Below are 21,844 nucleotides of genomic sequence, written 5' to 3'. Positions count from 1 at the left end.
CTCTTTATTATATAAACAATTTGGGGATCTTAAATTTTTAATGTGTAGGACAATATATTACTAAAGAAATTATTGTTAATGTTCTAGAATTGCTTGTATCAATAAATTAGCTATAGAAAACCCTTAAGAAATTATTATTTTTTCGTTTTCTTATTTTTTCATCCCTTGATCATGTGTATATTTAGTTGCCTACCTTTGACAACCGTCTTAACTGGTCTTAACCTTAAAATATTCAAAATATCATCTGATTTCATTGTTTTGTTTTTATATTTTAATCTGATTGATATAAAGCAAATTTAAATTTTGTGTAGTTCTTTATAGATATATGTTTAGATTACTAGAACCAGAGCTAGAACTAATTTTTTTGTGAATGCGTATAGATTTAACAAATTTAAACTAAATTTTCGTTTAACATGGGCGATAAAGGGCGCACTGATGGTTTGGAACAAAAATACGAACGTGATTCTAGAATAGCATGTAAATATGGCACAAAGTGCTATCAGCAGAATCCAATACACCATCAAAAATATAAACATCCCCCTCAAAAGGTAAAAGAACAAATTATTTAGCAACATGTAGTAGAAAAGTGAAAAAATTCTGGAGGATCTGCAATCACTTTTCCAATTTTTTTACACTCATTTACACCCTATAAATGTGTATACTACTCTATTCTAGAAACATAACAATGGAGAACCTACAAATTCACCTAAAAGAATTAAACTGGACGTTGACCCTACTAAAAAAGAAGAAATAAATAAAGTTAAAGAAACCGTTAAAACACAAAATGAAGCAAATACAGAAATTAGCGATACACAGATGCCAGACCTTAATACTCCCAATCAGCATGAATTTCTTGAGGCATTTCAAGATTTAATCGATTCCGATATTACCACAACACCAAAAGATTTAGATCCCAAGGATTTTATACAAAAGAAATTTCTTGTTGAAATGCCAACAGACTTTTATGCTTTTTGGGACTTTTGTAAAAGTCTCAAACCGAATAAACCAGAAGAGGCCTTGAAAAATATAGGATTAACTCTTGTCGGGCCATACGATGTACTGGCTGGAAAATTTAATGGTATTGTGGATAAGCCTGAAACAATGTATTTAATTCATTGGCGATTTTATTCTGACCCTCCTGAATTTCAAACAGTATTAAAAGCAGATGATAAGACTGGATATCATATAGGATATTTCAGAGATTCACCAAGTGAGCTACCTGTATTTCTTGCCAGTAATTCTGCCAATGTCGATGGCATTTTAAAGGTTACTGGTGATAATATATTCGCTGCTGTTAAGTGAGTAAAATAAGATTTGTAATTTTCTTTGTAGTTACAAATGTTTTAGTTTATATTTAGATGATGTGAAAAAATCTGGTGATCCATTTAAAAAGATGAATGTACACAAGATTCAGAGTGCCCTACAAAAAAGGGCACAGGAACTGAAGTTGGATTTATCTGAACGTACTCAAAAGATCAAGGATAGGGACAAAAAAATTGTTACAAGAAGTTTCAACAAGATAGGAATTGTTATACCATATAATAGAAAGTAGGTTATATTAAAATGTTTTTATTTTTTTTTTATTAGGAAAACTGGAAATTATCAGATTTTCACCAAAATTGGTATACACCCTACTTTGAGGTTGTAGATTACGAATCTGAACTTTTTTCTTGGCGGTCTCTTACCGTTTTTCAAAAAAACGGAAAATTATTTAAGCATCGAATTTTTCTTAATTTCTCATAACATAAACATAAACAATGATGTTATTGCTATTTTCTGTTACTTTTTTAACCAAATTTATGCATAATAGAGGAAAATTTGCTAAAATAAATTTGTAAACAATCTGAAGATATTGGGTTATGTGTTTCTGGCATTTAAAGCAACGTTGCCAATGCTAAACTTAAATTTAGCGTGTTTTTTCGCTCATTCTGGGATTACGAAAGGCGGTCGCCAGAAGAACGGCTCCTTCCCCTAATTGCTATTTTACCAACGAGATCTGACTATTTATAACCACGAAGCCAGACGATTGGGAATCTAAATAATGAGCTGGCTAATGGGACGAAAAGGATCCAAGCCAATGAAGAGAGATTAATTTCCTCTTCGCAAACTACTACTATAACCACGAAGTTGCACGAAAGGGTTTTGATTGCATTGGTTACAGTTACAACTTCCATGCGGAGGGTGTTAATCTTTTGTTGTTATATTATATCAAAAAAAGATTAACCCCCTCCGCAAAGAAGTTAAAACCAATGCAATCAAAACTTTCGTGCAACTTCGTGGTTATAAATAGTCTTTATCTTTGTCTTTATATAACTGCTTTGCGGAGGGGGTTAATCTTTTTTTGATATAATATAACAACAAAAGATTAACACCCTCCGCATGGAAGTTGTAACCAATGCAATCAAAACGCTTTCGTGCAACTTCGTGGTTATAAATATAATATAACAAAAAAAAAGATTAACCCCCTCTGCATAGAAGTTGAAACCAATGCAATCAAAACTCTTTCGTGCAACTTCATGGTTATAAATAGTCTTTATATAACTTCTTTGCGGAGGGGGTTAATCTTTTTTTGATATAATATAACAACAAAAGATTAACACCCTCCGCATGGAAGTTGTAACCAATGCAATCAAAACGCTTTCGTGCAACTTCGTGGTTATAAATATAATATAACAAAAAAAAAATGATTAACCCCCTCTGCATAGAAGTTGAAAACCAATGCAATCAAAACTCTTCCGCGTAACTTTGTGGATATAGGTAGGTATATAATTATTGTCGATTCATAATAGGTAATTTATTTAAAATCCCTAATCACCCGAAAAAATAGAAGATATAGCAACGTTGTAAATTTTCAAATTTCTAGATTAGGTCTGGAATATATTTGTCTCTCTCATTACATAGGAGAGAGAATGAAGGATATATCAAATGTCAAACTTCCATCTTCCATCTGGTTTCAATTTTCTTTGTTATTTTGTTAAGAAAAGTGTTTTTCAGTAAAATTTTGGACATTTTTCTATCCCCAATCAAGTGTGGCTTTTAGATAAACTATAATATAATGAAAATATAGTGAAATTATTACTTTATAGGGCCGAAATAAAGAAAAAATCAACGTTGAAATAGTTTTTCGTTTTTCTGAAAAACGGTAAGAGACCGCCACAAAAAAAGTTCAGATTCGTAATCTACGACCTCAAAATAGGGTGTATACCAATTTTGGTGAAAATCGGACGATTTCCAGTTTTCTCAATAATTACCGTTTTTATTTTTTATTAATAACATATATTTTTTCTCTGTGTAGAACTCAAACAGGTTATAGAGATTTGGCAGTTACAAACAAAGAACTAACGAAAATACTTGATAATATTCAGAAGTCTAGGCCTGAAGAAAGACAAAAATTTCTCTCAGACTTGCAGCTTGTTTTAACCAATGCTTCAATAGCTACGGACGAATGTGATTTTGGAACTGGTATCGAACTGGGTCAAGATATTTTAGCCCATGGTGTCGAGACTTTGAATGGCACTATAGCGAGATTCTTAGCCTCAAATTACAGGCTCATTGGGAGAGAAGCTTTTGCAAAAATTGCGGAAGCCCATATGAAAAATCGCAGAAAGGGAACCAATTTAAGTATTATTTAATATAATTTATCTAACTATACCTGAAACTTACTCTATATATGATTGAAAATTAAATTTAAATGGAATTTGAAATAGTTTTATTCAATAAATATGTAGTTATTAAATACAGGGTGGTGCTTCTTATACGACGCGTAGGCTTTAAGGAGAACGACAGTTTGTATTGAAATAAAATTTATAGAGAAAAACATATAGAATTCTACAGGGTGTCCCCAAAAAAAGTTACGCATCAAAGTGGTGTTTTTTTTGTAATGGAACACCTTATACTAGTAGTGGGAACTATCGAATGAATACTATCGAAACATTCGATAGTTGCAATTCATTCGAATAATTCGATAGCTAGTAAGAAAACATTCGTCGAAAACTATTCGAATAAAAATATCGAATAGATGCGTCATCTGCCTTGAAATATATTAATTCGGCAGCAAAAACCATTCATTTATAAAATTCATTCATTTGTAAAATTCATTTATTCGTCAGGATCGATGAACGTGAAACTATGGCGAGTGCTACGACTATACTTTACCTAGTTAATATACCACGACTATACAGCTACGTCAGTGGTCACGGGAGGCGAGAACAAGGTCATATAAAGTGGCAGAAAAAGAACAAAGGATTTGACAAGGAGTAAAACTGCTAGTTTCCTTATACTATGATAGAATGATGTATCATAATATGTCAACTTTTGACATTTTCACTCAAAAAAAATATATTTTAAATTCCAATCTAGAATGGCTATGTTAAAAATACTATTTTTTTAATCAAGGAGCCTTGGAAAAATAGAGTTGATCGTCCAGTGTTTTTCGTGACCGGTAAAAAGATGCCCAAATCGTATTTTTAATATCTCAATTTTTTCAAATGGAACGAGGGTGACTCTTTAACATATTTAGAAAAAACACATTTTTACGAATAATTTGGTACCACACATTTGGTATTTCGAGTTAAATTGTCTTTACGAATCTCATGTTTCAACTTCAAATAATCCATTTGCAAAAATGTCAAAAGTTGACGTATGATATATCATTCTATTCAGAGTGTCATTTTCTATCGAATAAAGTAAAAATATATCGAGGGTGCCATTTAAAAATAAAAAGTTGTAATAATTTCCGGTGAATCAGGAAGTGATCGAAAACAATTGAATACGTCAATTAATAATAATTTTTGTCATATACTGTTGCGGACATATACGTATTACTTTTTACAAATATACTCAGCCTAATCTCCAAAAAGTGAAGCCCAAACAGTGAAAGAACAATATGGAATTCTGCATAAGTCTATTTCACCCGGATATTCATTTAACTGAGCATGCCTCACCTGAAGAAGTTTTCATTGGTCGATGTCTTTAAAGGGAAGTGGTTGACTGACATTTCCCCTAACCTTCAATTTATTTATATTTTTATATTATTTATAACACATTATCATGGAGTTGGAAAAATATCAAAAAATAGTTGAAAACAATAAACTAAACAAAATCACTCTTTTACGCGCACAAATAAAAAGTAATCCAAACAGAACTAAAACAACAATCAATCGGAGTTTGGCGCAATCGTAGTTCAATCCATATCCGGGTGAAATAGACTTATGCAGTTTTAATATGGAGCTGGGTTATGTTGTCTTTTTCTTACGGCACAGAAATGGCACACGGGGTTAAATAGGGAACCCTGAGTATATTTGTAAAAAGTAATACGTATATGGTTGCGGACCCGTGTGGACCCGACCTAACCTAACTATATGTCCCGCCCTCAGATGACCTTAACATCGCATTAAAGAATAGACACCGTAGTGATTCATTCGTTCGAGAAGAATCGAGTTCCACTGAAATGGAGTAGTACATACGAGAACAATCGAAACCTTCTCTATGCACTTAACGATCTATGGACTATTCGAGAAATCTTTAGCTGTGGGTATAAAAGCCGGCGGCTGGGGCCTAAAGAAGACAGACATAAATAGACGAGTACAGTTGACGCGCTAAAATTCAAAATAAATTCTTTCTAGATAAATAGTTATAAATCGTTTGTAAATAGTTCTTTAAGTCTTTTATCGTTATTGTTTTTGTTAATTGGTGTTAAATAAATTGTGACTTTCTGTCCACACGGAACCGAGGAAAAACGTAACAATACTAACATACCAAATCTGTTTTTTTTATCTGAAAATATAAAAAAGTTATATGGGTGAGCTACGTTTGAGACGCACCGGGTATACTCTGTTTGCCATTTCAAAAAATTTCTTTTGAATTTATGTTTGTCCCCAAAACATCGATTTTTAATTAGTAAACGTAATTAACTTAAGTTTTACCGAACATTACGGCGCGGCGACTGCAAATAGCAGTTAACCTGCGTGAACCCGTTTTCAGGTTCAAGGTACTGCTACGTGTACCCAACCATAGGAAAAGTAGTAAACAGTACATCAGTAATACATGTCGATACGAACCGTTCGCTAAAGCAGACTTCGATCCTATAGAATAAAAGTGATATTTTTTCGTTCACCATTATTTTCACAATCATTTTTCTTCGTTTTTTGTCACAAAAAATCAATACTATGGAAGATGTTTTTCTCCTGTACACCGTTGTAGTCACCGCCTTGTTGCTGCTTTATATTTTCTTCGATGTCAACTATTTTCTCAGGATTATTTTTACGATCGGATGGGGTAAGATATTTGACAAAAAGAAGAAGATTGACGAGCAAACAGAAATATACGGTAAGTGGATTCTTCCCTTTTACGGTTTCTTGTAGTGCCTAAATCATAATAGGTCTGTTCGTTTTCCTGTTATTATCGATTCTGAATCGTCCTAGAACTCTCCAGCGCATGCGCAAATGAAATAATGTCTTCATATTTCCTTCTGCGCATACGCATCACAATTCTAGGACGGTTCAGAATCGGTAATAATAGGAAAACGAAAAAAGCTAATATATACAGGGTCGCCCGAACTGTATTCCGGAAATTTCAGCAGCATATTCCGCCGATAAGAATAAGTAAAAAAGTTTGTATAAAAACGTATGTCCTAAAATTCTTAGTTTCGGAGATACAGAGTGTAGAAGCACAGTTTAAAGAAGATAAAATATATATATTTTATATTCTTTAAACTGTGGTAAAAGGTTCATTTTTATTTGGATTTTTTTCAAATAATTTCTGAAGTAACGTCAATATTAGGTTGAAAATTGATGTCTGGGAGTTTTTTGACATGAGAAATTTGATGTTGATGTCAATATGAGTCCTATTTGTAGAGGGCGCCACCTTCATGTGTTTTAATTGTTTTTAATAGTAGTAACTTTTTTTCCATACCTGTATAAAACAACTGAGTGAAAAAATATACATTTCCGTAATTCTTTTCGTAAAAAATGTCACTTGGTAAAAATTGTTAGGAGCAACCATTCTCAAGATATTTAGAATGGAAATAGTCAATACATGTCATTATTGACATAAAATAAACATGTTGAGTAGATAGTTATTTGACTGAAATGGTAGATTTGGGAACTTTTAATTTTTTTAAATTAATCCTAAATTTTTCTTCGAAAAAATGATGATAAAAGAGTTTCTGTCGAACTTTTGGCACAAAAACATTTCAAATTTATGATTTTAGTCTAATAACTATTTAGTCAACATGTTTATTTTATGTCACTGATGACAGGTATTGATAATTTCGATTCCAAATATCTCGAGAATCATTACTCGTACATGTATTGACTATTTCCATTCTAAATATTTTGAGAACGGTTAGGTTAGGGCGTAGCGATTTTATCTCGTAGCGATTTTTACCCATATACGTATTACTTTTTACAAATATACTCAGGGTTCCCTATTTAACCCCGTGTGCAATTTCTGTGCCGTAAGAAAAAGACAACATAACCCAGCTCCATATTAAAACTGCATAAGTCTATTTCACCCGGATATGGATTGAACTGCGATTGCGCCAAACTCCGATGGATTGTTGTTTTAGTTGCCGTTGTTGGATTACTTTTTATTTGTGCGCGTAAAAGAGTGATTTTGTTTAATTTATTGTTTCCAACTATTGTTTTGATATTTTTTCCAACCCCATCGATAATGTGTTATAAATAATAAAAATATAAATTAAAATTGAAGGTTAGGGGAAATGTCAGTCAACCACTTCCCTTTAAAAACATCGACCAATGAAAACTTCTTCAGGTGAGGCATGCTCAGTTAAATGAATCAATGCCCTCTATAAAAGATCAGCCCACGGGCGGACTTTTGTTTACTTCATCAGCTGTACATACTTAGATATTGGTATTCATATTTGATATATATATATACATATATATACATACATGTTACATACATGTATATAATATATACATATATTATATACATAGATTCTGTATTCATATTTTGTCGGTAAATTTTCCTTAAATAAAAAAAAAAAAAAACTTAATTATTTTGAGGTTTACAGTGACATAAAGTACTACCAGGTACATGGCTACTATGATGGTCAATCTGTTTCTCATAAAAAAACACGAAATATTACGTTTTGTGTAAGTGCTTTAACCTAAAAGTGCCCATAAATTTTTATTTATCGTGATTTTTGTATGTGTTTTTCTAAGACTCAACAATACATCAATAAAGCTTAAGTGGAGTGTGTTTTTGGTGCTATTCCTCATCTTTGTTGTGTTACTGGTGGAAAGGATAGTTATAGTAGGCAGCCTAAAGTGTCCGTAAGAGCAAGAAAAGTGGGGTACGAGTTATAAATCAAGAGAATTCTATTGAAATATCTTTTAATAAATTGCTAAAAATAGTATATCTCCCATGATGGTATTAATAAAAACTGGACAATTATGTTTATTTATTGCCATATTGGATGGAATCCTCACTCCAAGTGTTGCTGGGTCAGCTTCGATAGATTCAAACACATAAGATAAACATGTAAGTAGGTATTATGATCGAGGGGAAAAAAAAAGAATATGTGTATTAAGATCATGAAGAAGATTATATATTTTGAATTCAAAATTAAACAAAGATTTTTGGTTAAAGGACAAGAATGATAAAAGTAAAAGAAGAATGTGTTTTTGTTGGATAATATAATTATGTAAAGCATAACAGTATATTTTTCAGTAATTTTTACTGATAGTGTCGATTATTTATAATACCCAATTAATATCAAATATTTTTACAATTAAAAAAAAAAAAAAAAAAAAAAATAAAAATTAACTCAATAAAATTGCGGTATATTTGCAATACAAAATATAAGTTTTAGAAAATCAAAAAAAAAAAAAAAAAAAAAAAAAAAAATTCATATTTCTTTGTTTTAATTGTCGAATTTATTTACATTTTTATTTAAGAATTTATACCGTATCCTCGAAAAAAAAATCCGGCCCGTTTAGTTGGCTTGGAAATTGAACATCGATGACATTCCTTAAAATAATTGTACCACATAAAAAAACTTAAATAGCAATTTTACAATCTGCGACAAATTTGTAGTTCCCTGAACACTTGTTTTCTAAATATTCTAATTTTTATCATTTTCTTGGGGATTTAGGTTCGGGAAAAGTGCTGATTAAGTTTTCATTTGGTTTTTCATTATTTGTTATTTGGTTTAAAAAAAAAACGTTTCGGCCTTCATCAAATGTATCTATAGCCTTCACAGTGTTGTGTCATAAGAAAAAAAAAAAAAAAAAAAAAAAAAAAAAATCCAAAAAATTACATTATAAATATTCACACCACGCACCACATAATGTTTACTGCGTACTCCATAAGTCATAGATCAACTGTAGATTAGTTTATGTTAAGAATACATAATGTCTAAAAATATGCTACGATCATCTTCTTATTGATAGTTTTATTCTTATTTATTAATTGCAGTAAACATATGTGGTGTGAAATTAATTTTCATATGTAAATTTTTGGATTATATTCGATACATTATTTGTTCTTCATTTGACACAACAATGATGAAGGCTATAGTTAGCCAAAACGTTTTTTTTTAAAACCAAATAAAAAATATGAAAACCCAAATGAAAGCTTAAATCAGCGTTTTTCGCGAACCTAAAAAACCCAAAGAAAATTCAAAGAATTTTAGAAGAAAATTTTACGTATAAAATGCCAGCGAATCTTTCATTTCATAGCCATCGCTGACGCCTTTTTTAATATGACTATTGTGATTATTTGTAAGGTAATGGTGTGGATCCGGTGGCTGACCTTTAAACGAGTTTTTGCTGCAAATAGTCACACTACACTACGCAATTGCGTACACCTTCGATGGTTGCCAGATTGCAATAGTTATATTTGGAATTATTTTCAGTAGGAAAACAAATATGTGCTCTTTCAGTTTTTTTTTCAAAAAAAAAAAAAAAAAAAAAAAAAAACGGCGTCCAGTTGGCCGGAAAAGGACGATTGAGTAATTCTGCATATAAAATGACACGAATCTGCATTTCATAGTCACCCTGAGGCTATTTTTTTTTTCGATAAAAAAAAAAAAAAAATATTTATATTATTTATTTTAATATTTTGCAACAACACGTGAAACTGAAAACGCTTTATCTATTTTCATAGTCAATAAATTAATAGAAATAAAATTCTCAGATTCCTTAATTAATCTAATTGCTCTAGATCTGCTCTAGATTATTATGCTACGTTTAAAAAGTGCTTTATTAAAAATTCGGGAAATTAAAAGGGATGTGTCCAAGTTTTCTTTTTTTTTAATTTTTAAATGCTGTAGCTCCAGTTTCAGGTTCATTAATTAGGTTTTTTTTCTTTAACGATTCCACATAAAAACTACGGAGGCCTTAAAAGCCTTTAGCCTCCGTAATAAAAATTGTAGAATCAGCTTCGGAATATTTACAGGTTACCTCGTTTACTCTGACTATACAACTATTGCTTAATTTTCTGCTACCTTAAGATTTCTCTATTCTTACACCTAATTTATGTGATTTTCTTAGCATAATATGATTTCCTAAACCAATATTTTTCCTAATGGAAGTATGGAATAGGATATGCAAATTAAAGATATATCTTTTACAGACAAAGCATAATATTAGTTTAAGACATAACAAATATTATAAGAAAGATCTTAATATAAATCACAGAATTAATTACTAAACTAATTTTAATTTCGTCTTGTATAAACACAGGCGTAAAACTAATAAGATCAAACTCAACCTTCAACCATGTATTGTCAAGATTGGCATTATAGGAACCAAGAAATTACAGTAAATAAGAAAAAAAAATCATCAAAGTACACGGATTATTAAATACTTTAATGTATTCTACGACACTGGCCATCTCCCTTCTAAAGAGAAAAATAAAACATGAAAGCTTATTTTATCTTATTTATTTTTTTTTTAGATAATAAAATAATACTGTTTAAAATTGCTATTAATCCACTAAACTTGATATTTTTTAGGAAATATGATACAAAACCATTATAATTCCAAAGTAATATTTGTATGTATATTGTATTTATTAACATTATAGGTAGATGTTACCTCTTATCTCCCATTGGCGTGTATTGTTCTATAATACTCGTCATGGTAGTATTATTTCAAAACATCAATACATATAAATCAAAACTATCGTTGCCTGTAAATAACTAGAAATTAAATAACTTGAAAGACATTTTTTTTTTTTAAACTTAGATAACTCGGTTATTTTGAATTTATCTGAAAAAGTAAGGATTAAAATTATGTTTTCTTTTATTCGAGTATCTGCCGCAGCCCGAAAATTATTTGCACTTATTTAAGACTCACGCCTGATATAAGTTTGTTTAAACATTTATATAGATGCTGAAACTTGGTATAGTTTTAATCTAGATCTTTCTATTTAAGCTGAATCCTAAATGTATCTGATACTACTGTTTTGTTAACTAAAATAGTTAAAAATAAATAATCACATATACAGGGTGACCCAAAAAAAAAAAAAAAAAAAACAGAAAAAACTTTTATTGCAGTTTAGTCCTCTACTCGGGCAGTTTTTTGCTGCACAACTTGGCCCAGGCATTTTAAAAACACGTAAAAATTAAAACGATTTAAAAATGGTCAGAAATAAAATAATTCTTAATAAGTTTAGAAACCATAGAAAAAGTCCGCGTACATGATAATTTCTAATTCTAATGTTAAATATATAAAGTAAATGTTATTATTATTACAATTGTTTATATAGTTCATATACTCTTCATTTCACAATTTTCATTATCCTTCTTACCCTTAATTCTTGGATATCAGATAAATGTTGAAATTATAAATTATATTATTAAATATAATTAATAATATATTTTTTTTTTTTTAATTTTTTTAACTGCAAATAATTCGAACATAAACTGCAATTTTGGCAACATCGACGATGTGCGCTTGCGTCGTATCGAGGATCAAATGCAGCAAATAAGGGCTTCAAGGTCAGCCAACGGATCCACACCTTACCATTGTAAATATAATTTTTCGAACATTGATACTTGCAAAATATACATATAAATTTGTGAATGCAAATAATAAAAAAAAAAAAAAAAAAAAAAAAAAAATGTTTTTTTTTTGTTAAAATTAGATTTTTTTTTTTTTTTTTAAAATTTAAAATAATATTTACATTTTACCAATATCTTATGTAATTACATCTATTTTGTATATTTGTAAAACATTTTCTGCTGCATTTGTATGGTTCATCATTTAGTCTGCCAAAAGTATTGTAATTTCATAAATAGGTAAATATGTTGTAGTTATTAAATGTATATTAAAAAAAAAAAAAAAAAAAAAAAAATTGTTTAAAATACAAACCAAAAAATCTGAGGAATAATTTATGTTTTCCAGTATTCTAAACATATTTATTAATCCGTAGTATCTAACTAAGCATGACGTCATAAATCTCGCCCCAAGGGCTGTTTCTTATTAGAGAGCGGCATTGAATGAATATCCGGGTGAAACAGACTTATGCAAAATTCCATATACTGCGTTCTTTCACGTTTGGCTTCACTTTTGGAGAATTAGGCATGCAGTAATTTGTTAAAAAAGTAATACGTATATGTTTTTACCAAGAGATGTTTTTTACGTAAAAAATCACGGAAATTTGTATTTTTTTAACAACCCAATAGTATACAGGTACGGACGAAAAGTTATTACTCTTCAAAACAGTTAAAACACATGTAGGTGGTGCCCCTACAAATCGGAGTCATATTGACATCAGTGTTGTTACAAGGGCAAAAATGTTTGTACTATAAATGGTGTCGAAATTGTACTTTTTTAAGTGGGATTGTACACTGTTGGTGCAAAAATGTGGGGTCATGTGATCTCTCTATTTACCTTTTTACCAATTTTTGGTACGTAGGGTGCATCCACACGTATCCGTAAAAACAGCGGAACGGCCGTATTGGATTCTTAACGACCTTTGAATCGATTTCCTTGCATTTTTATTGGCTGAAATTTTTGTCAGGTGAATTTGACAGATAAAATTCCTGACAGATGAATTTTTCAGCCCATAGAATTGCTGGCAAAGTCGATTCAAGGTCGTTACGGCGTACACCGCCGCCGATCCGCTTTTTTTTTAGGATAATGTGGATGCACCCTCACAGAATTATACAACATATGCTGTCCTCCTTTCACGCAGTTAAGCAGCTCTGAACTGTTCAAGAACGCAATACTCTCACTCCATTCAATTGAGTCATAAAGTTCAGAACTATTCCGCGCAATATGGAGGCACCAGGCTATCTCGCACAGCTCCTTTCAGAACGGTTCTGAGTAGCCCAGGGGCGTAAAGCTCGGAACTTGAAATTCGCAAATGGAGGACAGCAATACAGAAGCTACAAAAAGCTTTGAATAGCATTGGTTAAATGGGAACTAATTGGATCGTAGCGTCACGTTGGTTTGGCGAAAGATCTCTTAAGGTTGCAGTGATTAGCCCCCCTCTTACTCACCGCATGGATATCAAACTTATGTTTGACATCCGTGCGGCTTGAGCCATGCTTGAACAGCATTTCAAGTGATGTATAATTCTGTGCCTCTGCTCCTAGCAACCTGCATTTCAAATCCACGCATCGACGTATCACCGTTCGTCTAAAAATATGTACGTGGGTTTAAGTTTGGGTTTGAGAAGTAAGAATTGTACATTTTTTCTTGCAATTGTACCTATGTACTCCTTGACTATCAGATGTACCCAAAATAGTACAATTGTACCTATTGTAACAACACTGATTGACATCAAAATCAAATTTCTCATGTCAAAACACACCTACATGTGTTTTACTCTATGGTTTTACTGTTTTGAAGAGTAATAACTTTTCGTCCGTATCTGTATAAAGCCTTGTTGACGTAGACGCGAATCGCGAATCGCGATTTTGCGAAACTGCTCTCATTGGTCCAATTTTACTGATCATGGCGGCGCTGTCAGAAATTTTAAGATTTTGGCGATTTGCAAGATTTAAAATTTGGGCGGCGGGAAAGTTAAAGTGTTTTCAACTTTTTGCGAATATTCGCGCGATTTTAAGGTTCGCGTTTGCGCAGAATGGTGTTGTGATCCGGTTATCGATTATTTTGACGACGCTGCCGCAAAGTAACTGAAAGCATTTCTCCAGCTGAAATGGGTTCTGGTGCATAATATGTTATTGATATATATGGTGACAATTTTTCAACTTCAACCAAGTTATCAAACTCCTGTACAGACAATCTGTGAAAATTCCTAAATTTTTTCTCATCTTTTGTCCTTAATTTTTGAATTAAATTGCGATAAGCACGACATTGTTGCTTACGAAATTTGAATATTTCACATGTCAAAAAACTGACAGTGAAAAATCCAAATGAAAATGAAACTTCTACACTCTGTATCTCTATAACTAAGCATTTTAGAACATACAATGATACGAACGTTTTTACCTTTGAATAAGAAGACTAAGGAAGGAGCATAATGCTATCCATGTATTCATGCATGGTGGGCGGAAAAGCCACCATAAAAGCTCTCTAGGGTGGGGATCCTTGACAGTTCTGTTTGACGATTCATTTGACACATTTGGAATTTTATTTGAAAATTTTTGTGGATTTGTCAGTCTTTACGGAGCTTATTTTATGTTATTTATTTATTTATTCTACTACTGATAGTTGTATAAAGTAGTAGATCTAGATGGAAATTGTGCAGAACTTAAATTAACAGTTGACACTATCCGATTTATCGAAAAAGGACTCTACAATAGTTGTTGTGTAGCGTGCGGTAGATCTCGGCAAAAATTGAGTGAAAATAATGGAACAACTTTACGCTAGTAAGTGACTATATAAATATACATACGTGTAGTAAACCGATCAATTATGAAATCTTCACTTAAATTTACTAAATTATATATTTTTCTTGCATTTAGCTTTTATTTATTACTTGTTCAAAGATTAGATGTCAAAGAATTTAGATACGTTAATTGGACTTACCTGCTTCAGTAGGCGTATCGGAGTTTGTGTTAATAAATACTTATTATAACTTATTCTATTTTATTAGAATATATATTTTTATAACAATTTTAATAACTACCAACAGTTATTCACAACCGTAAATAAAACAATAAATTATTGAGTCACCCCACGTCTAACCTACATCATAGTTTTACATTTTTTAAATAAAATTAGAACGACACTGATAAACCGGAATGTAAGTCGGCCATATTTGAGGCCCATCGCGGTGTACCTAAGATTTTTGATATGCTCCTTCCTTAGTCTTCTTATTCAAAGGTTTTTACTTATTTTTATCTGCAGAATATGTTGCCGAAGTTTCCGGAATACAATTCGGACCAACCCTGTATTTTATAAATAATTGAACCGTGCATTCAATAGAAAGATAAAACGTCTTTATAGCCTTTTCATTTTACGCAGCGGATGTAAATTGAAATTATGTGCATATATTTTTACTGTAAAAATATCTTTTATTGTGCCTATAGCTATTCAATTCAAATTCGCCCGAGAAATCAATTTAAATCGCATAATAAATTTTAGGTTTAGTAACTACACAGGACTTGGACATATTCTTCAAACATATGAACAATGCTCGATACGTGAGGGAATTGGACTTTGCCAGATTTCATTTTTATGAAAGGACCGGCATATATGACGAAATAAAAAAGGTCGATGGTCATGTGCTACAAACAGCATCTAATATCAGATATAGGAGGACAATGCCTTTACTACAGGCCTACAAAGTCACACAAAGTATAAATATAGATAAACCTAGAAATCAAAACCCCAAATGTCATTATTTCTTTCCTGAAAATTTTTTGAACAACTTTTGGATTTGTTTTGAAGGTTAAAACAGCACTCTTGTTGATAATGTGGCAATATAGGTAGTAAATTAAATTCATAAGAAAGAAAATCCAGGAAAAGATCTTAGTAGTTTTCAAAATTTGAGTAATTCTTTCTAAGTAAAATAACCTGTTATTTTGGACTTCTGAATTGAAAAACGATAAAGAGAAAAATATGTTTCTTTCTTTTTTTTTTTTTTTTTTTTTTTAGATAAAATAATTCTTTTCACACTTATTTCTGGTACACCCTGTATAAGCGACACCACTTAAACGTTTTGTTGCGTAATCGAGGGCGCGATTTTGAAATTCACTGTTGCCAACTGTGGACATATTCGGCGCCGGGATGGCTAACTGGAATTTAAATTTCGCGCTGGGGACTCAGGTTGTAGCTCTGCTGTAAAAAATGTCAAGTTGAAACATTTATTTATTTATTTTCTCACACATTGTCATCTTTTTTATTATTACTACTTTTTAAATTACGAGTTTTTGGTTTAGAAATATTTACTTATGATCCTGTGATAGTAATTTTCTGTAACATGTGATATGGAAATAACTATGGAAACTGTCGCAAACATATCAACGACTCACATCTCACTCAGCAATCATTTGATATCCACACTGCTCATCTAAATTTAACATTAATTTGTTAAATGTCACAAAAATTTTACTGTCACAAAAATTAAATTGTAAGAACAATACAATAAAAAAAAAAAAAAAAAAAAAAAAAAAAAAAAAAAAAAAAAAAAAAAAAAAAGTTTAATATAAATAAAAAAAACAACTGAATACACTTTACTTGCCTATGAAAACATAATTCGGGGACCTTTATATTAGAACTTTCACACACCAAACACTTTCTAGTCATTTTTCCGAGTATTTACAAAGTCCAACGAAAAAAAAATAGAAATATAATTGGACAAACTTAAAATTAATTTCGTTGTTATGGCGTTGATTTATCCATGTAAGTATATATTATGATCTAGGGTTGTGATATCTCTGTGATGATTCAATCATTTCAGGTTTTTTTTTCTCTAAAACAGTTTGGAAAAGTATAAACGGGTTTAACCATTTTAGAACAAGCAAAAATTATATGAATACTTTTTTCTCAAAATATCAACGATAAAAAAGTTTTTCCTCTTCTAAAGATCAATAGAAGTAACTCTGGGAGAGCCTAATATATTATTTCTTTTTTAAGATCGTTTCTTGGGACGAAAAGACGTTATACATCGAACAACAATTCGTAACTCTGAGAGACAACTTCGTACGAGCTGTTGTTCTGAGTAAACAAACTACCATTGGACTGAATGTGCCAGAAATTATGGCAAAACTGACTGGTAAAGATGTCTCCTATCGTCCAACGCCGCCTCCGGAACTAGAGGATTGGCTCACCTCTATGGACAAGTCCAGCGAAAGACTAAGAAAGAAGAATTGATTAAATTTGGTATACAGGGTGTCTAAATATCCCGTGGACATGGAACTACTACGTATTTTCGGAATCAAAGTAAATTCATTGGGCACAATTTACGTCTATGCAAAAATGCTTCGTTTGTCCGTCAGAGGGCATCAAAGTTAAATAAATAAACACATTTCAAATCGGAGTATTGTTCCTTAAACTATCTTAAAAAACGTGTTTATTTTTTTAAAGTTGTTGAGGTAAGTTGTGTCCAATCTTCGAATTAAAAGATTAAGGAAGGAACATATCAAAAATCTTAGATCCAACTAAGTGATAGACCCAAATATGGCCTGACTCAAATTCACCATGCCAAGCCCAATTTTATTTAAAAGTGTAAACCATGATGTAGGGTAGACGTGGGTTAGACTCCACAATTTTTGTTTTCATTTTACTGCTTAGAATAAATGATCGGTTTCACACACCAAAGGTATATTACTATACAGGTCCGGGTAATTAGTAGAAACAGGTCCAGGTTCTGGGGAATAAAGGATTTGGGAATTTTGATTGCTAAAACCTAAAGTATACAGGATTCTATTTCAGGAAAATATTTTTTTTTTTTTTTTTTTTATAATTTGTTTCTTTAATGAACACCTCAGATATTAGACTTTTTCAGATCACTTTACATAATCCTAAGATATTATAAATATAATTTGATAATTTCAGAGATATTACTTCAACAATAAAAATTATATACTTTTGTCTTTTCTTAAAAAAATTGATAAGAGAATTGTCCTGAAGAGCTTGTGGGATAGTTCTGTATTCATTTCACAGAATAGAATACACAGGATGTCTTTCATTGCCGAACTTTCTAAAATAGCAAAATTCATTTTCTCTGTTTTTGTGGAGGTTCTGTATGGCCATTTTCAATAGATGGAGAATTAACAATGAGAGCATTTCCAAAATTTTAACGGCTCCTGCAGGATATTCCTGGTTTGCATTTCCTATAAGGCATTTTGTACAAAAATTTTATCAAAGCCACCTAAAATGATTTTTCTGCATTTACTCATTTAAAAGCGCCACATGAAAATAATAATATGCATCCGTAAAACTGAGCTAAAAATTTTGCGAAATAATTTCTAAATACAAAAAAACAAAAAAAAAAAAAATCAATTAATAAAAAATAGGTGTCTCATAAAAAAAAACGAAGAAAAGCTATTTTGGATTTTTAGAAAGTTTAAGAATAATATTGCGGGCCAACTGTATATCTGCAATTACCATATTTTATAGTAAAGTAAGAACAGACCATCTAAAGTAAATACCTAATATAGTTTTGATTTCAGAACAGTTTTTTTTTTATTTTAATAATTTTTGAGAAGGGCTGAAAATATATATTTTGATTAATTTTTAATATCTCTGGAACTACCCAAATAGATTTACTCTGCTATCTTAGACTACAAAGTGATCTGAAAGGAAGCCAAAAAATGCAATACATACAGGTGTTCCATTTAAAAATCAAACTTAATCCACTACACTTTTGAGCCAATCTATAGCAAAGCCATTTTCCAAGTCCCAAGTACATATACTTTAGGTTTGCACCAAAACAAAATTTAAAGCCATTCTAGGAGCTACAGATTTCGCCTACCTTATACAACTATCAGTAGTAGAATAAATACACATATAAACAACATAAAAAAAAAAAAAAAAAATCCACAAAATTTCAACCATTCAAATATGTGCCGTCAAGTGAATCGTCAAACAGAACTGTCAAGGATCCCCACCCTAGAGTCCTTTTTCCGCCCACCATGCATGAATACATGGATAGCATTATACTCCTTCCTTAGTCTTTTTATTAAAAGTGTCCAATGAACTTATTTTGATTCCAGAAATACGTAGTAGATCTATGTCCATTGGGAAATCTCACAGTTTTTAAATTCGTATACCTCGTAGTTTTGAATTTTGTTTTATTTATGTATTTTTGTTTTTTTTTTTTTTTTTTTTTTTTGTATTTTATTTTTATGTTGTTTACTTTATTTACATAATTTTAATTAAACTTTTATTAAAAGTCCTAATTTATAATTATTTCCCATTTAGTAATAAATTAAATATAATTAAAATAAGAAGAATGGTAAATTATTAAAACCAATAGGATGAGCCCGTCTTCATGGTTAAAATATGACTACCTGTAGACACTCAGTGTTTCTGTCTTCCGGCTTCATCAATACGGTAAGGAATCAGCAACGATGTCCATTAACTTTGGCGCAAAAAATAGGGTCAAACGAGGTAATTTGTGGGAACCATCAACCCAATACAGCAGCTCACCCTGCAGTGCCACTAGAAACCGCCAGAGGTACCATACCCCGCCATCACCTTTTAGCCCAGAGGGAAAATAAAAAATGGCATTTAAGATAAGGAAGTTAAAAGGAAGAAACTTGTTCCGATAAATCATAGCAGATTTACGCCGAAGTCATGGTTGTTTACCATCACCCCTGCGTAGACACTCCAGCGTCTGCCTTCCAACTTCATCAGTATGGGAGGAATCAGCAACGATGAACTAGCGATCCTAGTGCCAAGTGCGAAACGAAACAGGAACCACAACCCATTGAAGCAACAACGTTACTACTGAAACCTGCGAGGTACCTCTGGCATACCCGCCACCACCTGAACAGAGGAGGTTGTGGGACAGAGACGGGGACTTAGGACAAAAGTGAAGAATGAAAATTACTGGCAACCGCATGGTAAGAGATTACAGCGTAACGCTTCATAATCGCGAGCCACCGCCAACGTTAGGTTTATTAAAATTGCGCCTAGCGCCTCGTTTGCTTCCCCCTTTTCTTTTTTCAGGATGGTTAGTTCATCGTTGTTGATCCCCATTAATAGCTGGAAGGCAGAGCCAACTGGCGTCCACGGGAAATGTACTTAGCCAGTTCGTTGCCATCCTCACTGTAGGTTGCCCGGCACTTCATCTCCTTCTTTCGGCGAACCGCTTATAATACCTCTGCACGGTAAATACATATAAAACTGAAATGCCACCAAATATTCAATAACTGTTCAACTTACACAGCCAGCTTAGATGTACGTCACAACCTTTACCGGTGCCAAAATTGAAATATGGAAATCTTGAAAACGCTTAACCGCGGTCCTAGCATTTGGCCTCCATTAACCCTGTTCAAAGCGAATGCATGTTCTTAGTATGAAAACCGTTATCCATGATGAAGAGATGATGATGATATTGAATTCCATTTGGTTGAACCAAGGACCCATTTGGGTCAGAAAAAATTACGTAAGCCAAACTTATTACCCGTTCACCGATGCACATCTTCTTGTAATTATGTCATTTTATATTTTCATCATAACGACTGCCGCTTATAATTTATAGTCCAATAGCTAGCAACGTTTCTTTTATAGAACCCTAAAAGCCACCTCTTTTAATATATTTTCATATGCCCCGAATTGGCAGATGCCGAAGCCCACCAATAGAAGGTATCGGTGATCAGGCATCTAGTACCTACCGATGCTGAATATGATACAGACAAATCACAAATCATTGCGCTTATATTTCCAGAAACTGAAGAGGCCAGGAACGGCTATGTAGTATATTTAGCTCCAAGCTAAAAGCAGCCAAGTACTCAGTTTGAGGTCGCACCAGTGCTTCAGGTTGCGTCCCAGGTGTCGAAATTAAACCCAAACAATATAACTTAAATGAACGTTCTTAGGTAGACAGGTTTCAGGTTGAGCCAGCTATCCATTGAGCCGGGGTCTGAGTTCACTGAAGTGCACCATGCCTGACGCCCAGAAATTCGAACACCAATGTGTGCCTAGTATCATTGTATCTCTACTCATAAACGAGGAACCAATTAAAACACAGGCAACAAGATCACAGATTAGCTAGATTGGCAAACTTTGAGTTTTTTTCTTTATGGCTCTCAGAATTGTGGTCCGTCTCAACTGGCACCATTAGGCCATTTCATTTGCGCACACAGCACGCCCACTTATGGTCTCTAAATCGCACAGTGCCTGACCGGTACAGTTATTAGAAAGATACTTGGAAGTCCCTAATAACAGCGTCATGTGTGCATTTATTTTCATGAACTTTATCATGGTTTATGATATGAGTCAATTTTAACGGTAACACCTGGTTATTAACGTTACCGTCCTTGGATTTGCACCTATGAATCACCCACACCAAGCGCTGGTTCTAATAATCGTTTAAAATTGTTTAAATGGGCATCCAGGCTTGACAACTGGGCTGGCCTTCTGGATGAGGATCTACCGTAGGTCTTTAGCTATGCCTGAATTTGTTCTGTCTGGCCACCTTAGTTTTATTAGGTAATTGATATTTAAGTAGCTGGATTAGTTTTAATGCCAGCACAAATCAAAATAGGGATCCACCCCTCCAAATATTGTTGGAACCCAAGCAGGAGGGTCATTAGGTTTACAGCAGATGACGACTTAGTCCTTCTCTAGAAACTTTGTTGTCAACAAACCCAACTCTGGTGATGCCACAATGAAACACTCAAAAAGCATTTTAGTCCCCTAATGAAACAATTCCAGTGCCTAAAATAACTCTAAAGTAACCGTGTGTTAGGTTTCAGTTTATGATGAATTTAAAAAAACCTTTTTTTTTT

At 32.3% G+C, this 21,844-nt stretch overlaps 2 protein-coding genes across 2 annotated transcripts; both read left to right on the top strand.

Moving 5' to 3' along the window:
• Positions 1–231: 231 nt before the first annotated feature.
• Positions 232–3,704, top strand: LOC115890731 (histone PARylation factor 1). Its single transcript, XM_030911043.1, has 4 exons — positions 232–548; positions 676–1,298; positions 1,348–1,548; positions 3,296–3,704. The coding sequence occupies exons 1-4, from the start codon at positions 414–416 to the stop codon at positions 3,630–3,632; spliced, it is 1,296 nt and encodes a 431-aa protein (XP_030766903.1). The 5' UTR covers positions 232–413; the 3' UTR covers positions 3,633–3,704.
• A 2,218-nt stretch (positions 3,705–5,922) lies between these two features.
• Positions 5,923–17,564, top strand: LOC115890733 (protein THEM6). The gene is made up of 4 exons (XM_030911044.1): positions 5,923–6,327; positions 15,528–15,740; positions 16,980–16,981; positions 17,022–17,564. The coding sequence occupies exons 1-4, from the start codon at positions 6,168–6,170 to the stop codon at positions 17,256–17,258; spliced, it is 612 nt and encodes a 203-aa protein (XP_030766904.1). The 5' UTR covers positions 5,923–6,167; the 3' UTR covers positions 17,259–17,564.
• Positions 17,565–21,844: the final 4,280 nt, after the last annotated feature.

The sequence above is a fragment of the Sitophilus oryzae genome, unplaced genomic scaffold (genome assembly GCF_002938485.1).
Source record: "Sitophilus oryzae breed Bouriz unplaced genomic scaffold, Soryzae_2.0 scaffold_909_pilon_pilon, whole genome shotgun sequence".
In the NCBI taxonomy this organism is placed as follows: Eukaryota; Metazoa; Arthropoda; class Insecta; order Coleoptera; family Curculionidae; genus Sitophilus; species Sitophilus oryzae.
This window is presented reverse-complemented; position numbering and strand designations above follow the sequence as displayed.